The 10,657-nt window shown below is 29.5% G+C and overlaps 1 protein-coding gene across 16 annotated transcripts in view; it reads left to right on the top strand.

Moving 5' to 3' along the window:
* LOC139514390 (protein PALS1-like) overlaps positions 1-10,158 on the top strand; it is a 57,595-nt gene extending 47,437 nt beyond the window's left edge. For 12 of the 16 annotated variants that reach the window (XM_071303556.1, XM_071303557.1, XM_071303558.1 and 9 more), the window contains 5 exons: positions 1,191-1,321; positions 1,639-1,800; positions 2,259-2,461; positions 6,144-6,260; positions 6,790-10,158. In XM_071303556.1, the coding sequence (XP_071159657.1) occupies positions 1,191-1,321; positions 1,639-1,800; positions 2,259-2,461; positions 6,144-6,260; positions 6,790-6,984 (808 nt within the window). In that variant the 3' untranslated portion in view covers positions 6,985-10,158. The remainder of the gene's footprint in view (positions 1-1,190; positions 1,322-1,638; positions 1,801-2,258; positions 2,462-6,143; positions 6,261-6,789) is intronic. The other 4 variants (XR_011662606.1, XR_011662607.1, XR_011662608.1 and 1 more) reach the window with 1 other exon arrangement.
* Positions 10,159-10,657: the final 499 nt, after the last annotated feature.

The following is a 10,657-nucleotide window of genomic DNA, read 5'->3' on the forward strand; positions in this document are numbered from 1 at the left end:
GAGGAAACTGGCTTCATTTTTCTCAATAACTTTTCCTGTACCTCTGCTTTGATAAGGCTTGGGTTTGTAAACATCTTTTTGTGTATAAAGTTCAATTAGTCATTTAATTAGGCTTTTATGCCTTTAATCAGTAAGTCTCCTTAGTTAAAATTAGATGATTGGTCTAATTATCTATGAAATTTTATACTTTTGTGATTTACTTTGTCCAATTATTTATTAAATTAGAAAATTTGATTGCTAATTAAAGAATTGATTTGTAAAAAAACGAATGACAATAGGAGGAAATAAAAAAAATATTGTTCTATTGTGTGAAACTAAAGATATAAAGAAATATTAAAAAATATCTTGAAAATATGTTTCCCTCAGTAAGAATTTAATAATTATTTATTTAAACATTTTAAACACTCAAAAAAATCTTTTTATTTAAGATTATTTATTGAAGGGTGGAAATCTTTATAATAATGAACATTGCTTTAAAGAAGGCAGATTTTCTCTATAGAGCTATTTAAACAATTCAGAATATTTCTTACATTTTGACAATAGTGCATTATCACATTATATTTTTTTGAAAAAAATGTTTCAATGAAAAGTGGGTTCATATTTCATGTGTTTGTTTTCAGTTCATAGATAAAAACCTGATAGCTTATCTTTAGATTTTTAGCAGCAGTTTTAATGAAATCAACAATTTCAGAAATGTTTTTGAATAATAATATTTGGTTGAGATAAGATACATTCAATTGTGATCTGTCTTTATTTCAAAACACACCAAGTCTCCTCCAACAGATATGAAAAGTAAAGTTTGCCTGTTATTTCTGTATTTCTGTCAAAATTGTCAATTGAAGAGGAATAAACCCAAATAAAAATGATGCAATGATATTTACATTTATATGAGAAAAGCTTTGTAAGAAATAGATTTATTTAATTTGTAATGCTGTATCATGTGTAACATACTTTTTAGAATGTTATGTGGGTATTTTATATCACAAGCATTATCAATTGAAGACTCCATTGTCAGCTTGAAAGTTACTATTTTGCTTATAAATCTCAAATGATATTACAAGCTTTGATTGAATAACATATTGTCACACATGATGTTGTAGGTATTGTAATTTGCTAGGAGTAAGATGAAGCTTTCAAAGTTTTATCTACATATGTTCCATACTCTTTATGTGTGTGTTTTTTTTCTGCAGACGAGAAGCATACAAAAGAACTTTGAATAATGATGGTAAGGATAATATGAAGAAAGGAAAATCCTGTTCTTGCGGCAGACGAGAACGGCGGAATAAAAAGAAGAAACAAATGTATAAAGATGGTATGGAAGGTAGTTATATTTTTTTTTACATTAGAAGTTGTTGGTCTTAATGATGATATCTTTTTTTTTCTTGGGTTTGTTTTTAGTTATTAATACAATTTTTAACCAGAAAAGGGATCTTTTATTATTGTCAAATAAATTAGAAATACAATGTGTAAAGTATTCAAGACTGATAAAAAATATTCCATTTAGAAATAAGGATTTGAAATTTCTTATAATGTATTTAAAGAAAGTACTTTCACAATTAATTATTGAACTAGTAGCTAGTGATCATATATAAATCATGTATTACAAAACAGAATGTAAAGATATTTTAAATATTACAGAAACAGAAGAAGTGCTTACATATGAAGAAGTATCATTATATTATCCTCAGCCAAATCGTAAAAGGCCAGTAGTTTTGATTGGTCCTGCTCATGTTGGTCGTCATGAATTACGGCAACGTTTAATGGAATCTGATTTTGATAGGTTTGCAGCAGCAATTCCACGTAAGTGATAGATTTCAAACACACCTTTTTGTAAAGACATTTAATGTCTTGGATTGTTAGAAATCTGCACATAAGTTTTAAGTACAGTATGTTATATGATGGATGTTAAATGGGAAAAAAGTTTGAATTGGTGCTGTGGATTCATTATTATTCGTTGGATACCAATTTTTGTGGATTTTCTTTTTCATAGGGGAACCACAAAATTATATGTTCAAAGAATGACAAATTTCCTATACGCTTGTATGCAAGACCATGAAATTAGATTTCCACAAACAAGTATGTTTTAATTAATCCATGTTAAATTTTAATCATGAAAATAGCAGTTATTTATGTTTTCCCAAATTCTGTAAATAAATCTAAACATACCTCACCATGTTTAAGGAATAAAATGTATTTGTAAGAAGCTCATTTGTGTTCAAATGAAATGCATAACTAACTATTTAAAAAAAATTTAACAGATACAAGTCGACAAAGAAAAGAAAATGAAGTGCCAGACAGAGATTACCATTTTGTAACAGCAGTGGAATTTAAATCAGACATTGAAAATAACAAATTCATTGAGCATGGAGAATTTGAGAAAAATTTATATGGAACAAGTCTTAATTCTGTTAGACAAGTGATCAACCAAGGCAAAATATGTGTGTTGAATTTACATCCAGAGGTATGCTGACTTTTTATTGCTTGTTAAAAAACGTGCTTTCTTCAAGTTATGAATGATTTCAGCATTTAGCTGTTCATGTATTTACTAGCACTTGAAGTAATATCTTATTCTTGTTATTTCATATGTTTGATTTCACAATGTAAATTTATGCTGAGTTTACACCTAAATCGAATTCGAATCACATTAAATAATTTCAATTAGTTTAATACGCATTCGAAACGTTTTACATTGTAATGTCAATTCTAATTCAAATTGCAATGCGCGTCAAATTCGCTTTACTGTCCAAACGACGTTAACTTTTAATTCGTATTAACAAAAGCGTATTTCTAATGCAAATTGGATAATTCAAATTAAAATAGAAGATTGTGTGAACGCAATTAGCGAATTCGATTCGCATTTGATTCGAATTAAATTAGAATTAAATGTACGTGTGAACGAGGCATAAGGATGAAAAAAAATATTAAAAAAATATTAATACATTTTACTGAATATGTATTGTAGCTAAGCTCTGAGGAAAATCTGTATATAATAGTGAAGGTAAAAATGGAGAATATTTTCAAAATCTTGATGAGTTCGATAGCTATTTTGTAAAAATACTTTTACATAGTTTTTGAGGGACATTACCATTATTAATTTTTATTTCAGTTTGAATTGAATTGGTTTTTTGTTTTGGATTACCTCCCTTTAGTTGATTTTGTTTCATTGCAACCATCTAGAGCTTTTTCTAGTTTATTTAGAGTTTCAAAAATCATTTGTTAAGGATGATTAAATATGTAAGAATTTTCTAATACTTTTCCATGTTATCATATACTGATTAAAAAGGAATTATCAAGTTAAATTATTGGATGAGATTGGTTTTCATCCGAGAAAATAGTTTTATGTCACACAATTGACATTTTCAAGTCACATTTACGTTTCAAGAATGAAGGAAAGATAGTAATGGCTTCTTATTTTTGGAGTTTCAATAAAAAAAAATCTTATTCATTTCAAAGTAGATTTATTCGTTTAAGGTAAGGTTTGCGTACACAGGGAGATAACTCGAATTCAAATAATTGAAAAAAGGAGGGATCCGCCATTTTGAATTGCTTTGATTAACCAATGTTCGATAACTACAATATTATCAAAAATAAAACAACACCTACCTCAAAATCGCCGTTTTGATGTAATTTTATCAAAATTTGAATCGTACAAGTAACGTTATGACCTTCAGTTTGTTAGTTTTCATTTATATGACGTCACGTTAAGCCGTAACGTCTTTGTGCAAAAACCATTCATAAAGTTTCGCGGAATATTATTTTATTTCATTTCATAAATGTACATTTTCATGCCCCCGCCGTAGCAAGGGGGTATTGAGTTTTATCCTTGTCTGTTTGTACGTCCATCCGAATGTATAATACGTCCGTTTTTATAAAATTGGTTTCCGTTCTCTAACTTTAGTTTGCCTCAACCAACTGATATATAAAACTTATGCATAATGCTTTTTACCACAAAAACACAGAATAAATTTGAATTTTGATGTCGTCACTTTTACAGTCCAGATTTATGAGGGGTCGGACAGGGTACACATTTCTCCTTTCTCCTGTCCCTTTTCTCTTGTCACCCGCCGTAAAACCTTTTAAAAAAACTAATGTATGGGAAGCTCATTTCAACAGAAATCGATCTAATATCTTGTGTTTTGATGGCTTGTCCCCGTCCTGTCCTTTCACAAGATAGAAGTGTTGTTTATTCTGCTTCAAGAACCCCGATAATTTTTTCACTGACTGTTAAGCTGTCTCTTTCATTGAATTTGTAAGTCTGATGCACGCCGTTTCCGATTTTTTATAAAGTATAAATACAAATTATAGAAACGCAGGATTGAGTGAAAAACGGCACATTTTTTGTGACACTTTTAGTCAATTTCGTTTAAAATGGTTGGAATTTACATAATGCGCCACTGATGTGTTTTACTTATAGAGGATGCATATATATATTCTCAGATATTTTTATTGCATAATTTTTACGAATGACAGAATGTTGACTTGGTCTTTCAAATGTACAGTTTGCAAGGTTTATCCGCAAATACGCACACAACCCACACGTTTACATCATTCGAAATATATGTTATTTTATCAATCACTTTAACAACTGACGGAATGTATCTAATCGTAATTGTTTTTATGGATGCATTAAAAATGTGTCTTTCAGACACAACTATTGTATTGTGTCGTCCTGAACATACCTGAAGTATTTGCCACAGGACATTTTACAAACCCTAATCAAACAACCTTCTATGCATATCAGTCAACTTTGAATTAATTTATCTAAAAACAAGGATGGTAACATGTGTCTCTACACATGCACAGACCAACTATAAAATCCGGGAAATTGTTAGTTTTTAGTCTTTCTCCGTATATATATAAGAGATCATAATGAATTAGTGACGACGCTCGGAGTATTTTTATGAGGTCGTTTTCTGAATTTTTCGTTTCTGTTCTCTACCTTTAGTTTGCTTAAACCAAATGTTATAAAATTTATACGTAATGCTTTATAATGGTTTATATTTATGCAAGAGGGGGCATCATCAATGACCATGGACACATTCCTTCAAACTCAGAGTCGTGTACATGTATTAGTACACAAGTATGACAAAATTTAAACACCTCCCCTTCCGACTGATAGTTGTGGGCATACAAGTTAAGGGACGACATCAAAAGTTCAATGTAGGATAAAAAAAAACAACTTAATTCACATAGTTTGTTCACTGACCCCCTCCCCCCTCTTAACTTAATTTGGGAAAAATTTGATTGACCAATATGGATATATGTAAAATCGATGTCAAATTAATAAAAAAAACTTGCAGCGACTTTTATCCACACCCCCCCCCCCCCCCCCCCGCAAACTATTTGAATTCAGTTTTTTTTTTATCCTACAATGATCTTTTGATTTCATCCATAAGTTAATCACTGTTTTCTCTCATTGACTATGGTCAGTCCCAAAGTGTTACAAGACAAAATGATTCTTTGTAAAAAGATAATATTAAAGATGACTCTCTTCTTTAGAGATAAACAAACAAAATATTTTTGTGTTTTACAGAAATGACAAGATGAACACATAACGCCCATTTCCGTGAAAACGAGTTCGGGGACATACCAATTTTATTAGCTCATTACAATGCAAATAGTTTAATCCTAAAGTTCACAGTTTTTTACAAAAACGGTGGACCCGAAAAAAGGATATTTTTGGCTTTTTGTTGCCATGGCAACGGTTTTTTTTTAACCCAAAAATAAAAAAATCTTGTTTTTAGGAACTTTTTATGATTTTTTTAATCAAAATTTATTATTAATGAATGGACCACAATTATTTATACATGTTTTGTTCAGTTTTATATTTTTATAGTCACTCGCATACATTATTATTTCAGAAGAATTCAAATACAATTTTTCCGAAAAATCGTCAAAAATCGGAATTTTGAGCTTTTCACATGAAAAAACTGGACGGGCGATGTTTGATTTTTTTTCATTAAATGATTGGGTACTTCTCCCTGAACAAAATGATGTATCATATTGGTGTAATATCACTAAGAAAAAAATCCAGGTTTCATGCAAACCTTACCTTAAATGCACTAAATTTACTTCTTTATGGTATTAATTCAATTTAGACATAACAAGTATTGTAACACTATGCTTTTGATTATTCTTTTCAGTCTTTGAGATTGCTGAAGGAGTCTGATTTGAAGCCATATATTGTTTTTGTGTATCCACCAAACATGGAAAAGTTAAGACAAATTCAACAACATTTAACAAATGGTATAAAAGTTAAGGTAAGAATGAAACTTATGGTGTAGTTTTATGATATTGACACTGAGCATGCATGCTGAGTTCTCTTGTGGTCAAGCCCTGGATTACTGCTAAAAAAGGCTACACAAAAAAAGGCAAAAACATTCTAACATATTTTGTTCGATTCTGTTTACAAAGTTTTCAGCTACAGCCAAATAAACATGACGAATATACAACTTTTGAGGGCAATGCAAATTTTAAAATGTAATATCTTAAACGCTATTTTTGTGATGTCGTCATATGTAGGAATTTAAAACAGCATTGAAAAAAATATATTGTATTAGAACTACAATATAAGTTCCATCTTGAGTAGGAATAAGCATTCAAGCAAAATTACAAATTATAAACTGTTAAACATGTAGGATAAGAATATATCAGAAATAGCAATGTGTAAATGTTAAAATCCCAGTAGACATTAATTTTGTTTCAAAAATCAATAAAAGAGAACCCTTATCAAGATATGTATATTTTAATTCATGTAACAAAATATTATTTAACTTGCTTGTATTGTAGGATGAGGAATTACAAGACAGCATAGAACGTGCCAGGGAAATGGAAGACAAATATGGTCATTATTTTGATTATATATTAGTGAACTCTGATATGGAACTTGCATACACAGAACTTGTTAACGAGATAAATAGATTGGAAGTTGAGCCACAATGGGTTCCATCATCATGGGTCGGAAGTCGCCTTGTATTACAATGAATCATATGCATATATTATCATAATTTTATTCACACATTAGTTACATATTTGTCCTGCATTATTTCATGTTTTTCTGTTAGATCCCATTGACACATAACAATATCATATTTGTAGTATTTAGATGTGCCATTATATAATTTTAGCCAGTATATTTTAACGATTTGGGGTGATTTAATAAGAAAGTTATACCACCATTGAACACATTACAAAAATAGAAAGCACAATCTGGATAACATAAGTACAAATTGAGATTTTTGTCATTACTTGTTATATATTATGCCTTTAAAGAAAAAATGGAGTTTTATACACAAGTGATTCATTGACTTTGCCAAAATTAAAATAAAAAGTCTAAAAAATAACCAGTAATATTATGCAGCTATAAATAATCATGGTTTTCTGTAAAATATTCTCACTTTCAATTTTTTGGAGAGAAATTTCACTGGGTTAGTGCTTTAAACAAGAATTATTCTATCAATATCATGTCTTGTATTTTACCTTGTCAAACAATCTTATCAAATTGAAGAACATGCAATATATTTTCAATACAGGACTACAAAAATTTTTATTTTTGTTTGTTGACAAAAAATTCTTAAGATCTGAAAATTTATAATTAAATCTTTGAATTGTAACTTGGATTACTATAAATAGAAAGTATTTATTTGTATTTAAGAATAAAGATATAGCTCTGGTTATGTCATCTAGTCAGAAATATTGTAACATTGTATATAAAAATCATCAGCATTATATATAACTATAGACAGTGACCTTTAATATTTGGAAAAGATTGTACATAGCAAATTATTTAAAGAATTGATTCATTTCACAAATGCTATTGAACAAATGGTTAGATAAACTGTTAACAACTTGATAAGTTAATAAATATGAGAGATAAAACAAGAATGTGTCCCAAGTACACGGATGCCCCACTTGCACTTTCATTTTCTATGTTCAGTGGACCGTGAAATTGGGGTAAAAAATCTTAATTTGACATTAAAATTAGAAAGATCATATCTTAGGGAACATGTGTACTAAGTGTCAAGTGGATTGGACTTCAACTTCATCAAAAACCACAAAAACAAATGGACGGACGAACGAACGAACAGACGGACAAACGAACAGACCCACAGACCAGAAAACATAATGCCCCTCTACTATCGTAGGTGGGGCATAAAAATGTGTTGTAACAGTATCAGACAGATTTCTATACAAATCCTTGGTCAAAATACTCTTATTTAATAATTGGTCTAAAAAAAATTGCTCCATAATATTGTTTCCTTTGCCAAAATGGGTTTATTATCCACAATTCATTTGATACATATAAAATATTTAGTAATGATTGATTGACTGATCAGGAATGTTTGCCTTTACATTGTAATTGAGTTCTTCCAAAAAGAACAAGTGTGAACAACTTAACCACAGGTTGAATAAAAAAGAAATAATGGATTGAAAACGTTTGCATCAGTCAAGAAATATTTTAAAAAAAACCTTTACAGAAAAGAAGCTAATTTATTATGACTGATGATAGTAAGATTATTTTACAAAGTTATAAATAGTTTATTTTAGTAAACACTAATATGTTATTTATGTAATCAAAGTTAATACATTTGACAGGTGGTTAAATGTGTGATGACAATAACACCTTAACAGAAATCTCAATCCATCATATATAATTTAAATCCATTTGAAAAAAACCTTCTTGGAAAAAAAAATATGCCAATAGATGTGAAATGTATTTTTGAATGGGGTTGTTTTAATAGACTTTTGTCACTAACAAAATAATTTAACTATTAGATTAGTGATGACTGTTATTGCAAATAGAATATTTCAGAGGCGAATTTAGGATTTAGCCCCCCCCCCCTTTCTGGGAAATTTTTTGTTGATTATATATGGAATCACGGAAGCTTGACCGGAGCAGTCAGTGGACCCCCACTCTCTGGATCGGCCACTGTACTTTTTGTGTGGAATAAAGGCTTAGTAAACTATGTGTTATTCTGTAAGGGAAAATTTATACTCCTGCCTCATTGTGACAAGGCCAATGAAACAAAGAAAAAAATAATTTGGAAAATATTTTTTCTAAATACGAACAAGGACACCTTAAAATTTAGGATGTTGATAAAAAGTCTTGAATTTTGTATCTTCATTTTTTTAACACTGAATCATGTGATCAAAATGTAAATTGAATTGTTAAAAATGTTGTATCGTGTATGAAGACTTCACTTTTGGTGACATTCCATAAAGAGGTTGTGAGCCTGATATTTCAGTTTGTTATTTTCTATGTTAGTTATATTATTATCATGGTAATGTCTTCATACATTTTATGTGTATTTAGTATCATAGAAAGTTTTTGAGGTTTAGTTTTTGTCACACTAATGTGTGAGAAGGTCTATTTTATTACAGTAATTTAGAAACCTGTGATAGGACTTGGCTCATTTCTGATATTATACAAACATATTAATTTTTATATTGCTGTCAATATATTTTTAGCATTTTAGAAATTTGTAGAATCAGGTTATAAATATTTTATGTGCAATACAAATTTTAAATTTTTTTGTACATAACAGTTGCTCTCTTTAAGTAATTTCTTCTTATCCAAGTAGCAATGATTAAAATATTGACTCTGGATTCATTTATTTTTTTCGTTGTTATCAATTTTTGTGGATTGAGTAAAACTTGCATGTTCGTGGATATTTTATTCATGGTTTTGCCAAAATCTGCATATTACCTATTAGAAAATTTGTAATTCATTGAATACTTTATTTTTGTGTTTCACCTGCACCAACGAAATCCACGAAAATTGTTATCCCACGAATAATAATGAATCCACAGTAGTATATAAATATATAAGTTTCAGAGAGTTTTTACAAAGCTCAGAACATGCTGTTTTCTATGTTTACATAGATATGGTTGTATTTTGCTGTATAGAAAGGTTGTATTGAAAAAATAAGATTGTTAGAATATTTATATGCTAAGACAGAATTGTTAACAGAATTTTACTTTATATATACAACTTTTGAAGACAGTACACTTCAAATATTCTTAACTATTATAAGATTGGATAATTAAAAGGAAAATCATGTGCGATATAAAAAGGTGCTACATGCTATATCTTTATATACATTATTCTGTATATATATATCACATTATCTAATTACCAGTAAATTAAAGCCAGAAATATCTTGACTTCTTTTTTCTTGCATTAAGGAATTCAGTGTTTCTGTTGATTAAGACAAAATTTCAATACCAGTAATTCAAATTGCAATGTGAATTGTGAATGTTGTAAAACTTGACAAATTTATGCCTCTTTTAGTTGCACACATCCTGTCCATTTGGTCTCGTCTGTAAAATTAGGAGAATTATTTTCATTACCCCTCCTGGTTAATCACCTTGTCTGCATACAACTGTTTGTTTATATTATTTGTTTATATTATTCCACCAACAAACAATGTCTTCAGCCCAGTCTTCAGTAACTATTGAACAGAATGGTTTCATATTTGGCCAGCAGCTTCAGTGAGGAATTTTTATAAGTGAGCACTTTTCAGATGGGCCAGATACATACTTTTGGTCGAACCTTCAACTTTTGTTGCAGAAAGCTTGACATAGGGATAGTGATCAGGTGGCTATGGCAGCAGTGGTAGCTCACTTCTTAAAAGCTTTATATTTTAGAAGGTGGAAG

This window comes from Mytilus edulis, chromosome 3 (assembly GCF_963676685.1).
Source record: "Mytilus edulis chromosome 3, xbMytEdul2.2, whole genome shotgun sequence".
NCBI lineage: Eukaryota > Metazoa > Mollusca > Bivalvia > Mytilida > Mytilidae > Mytilus > Mytilus edulis.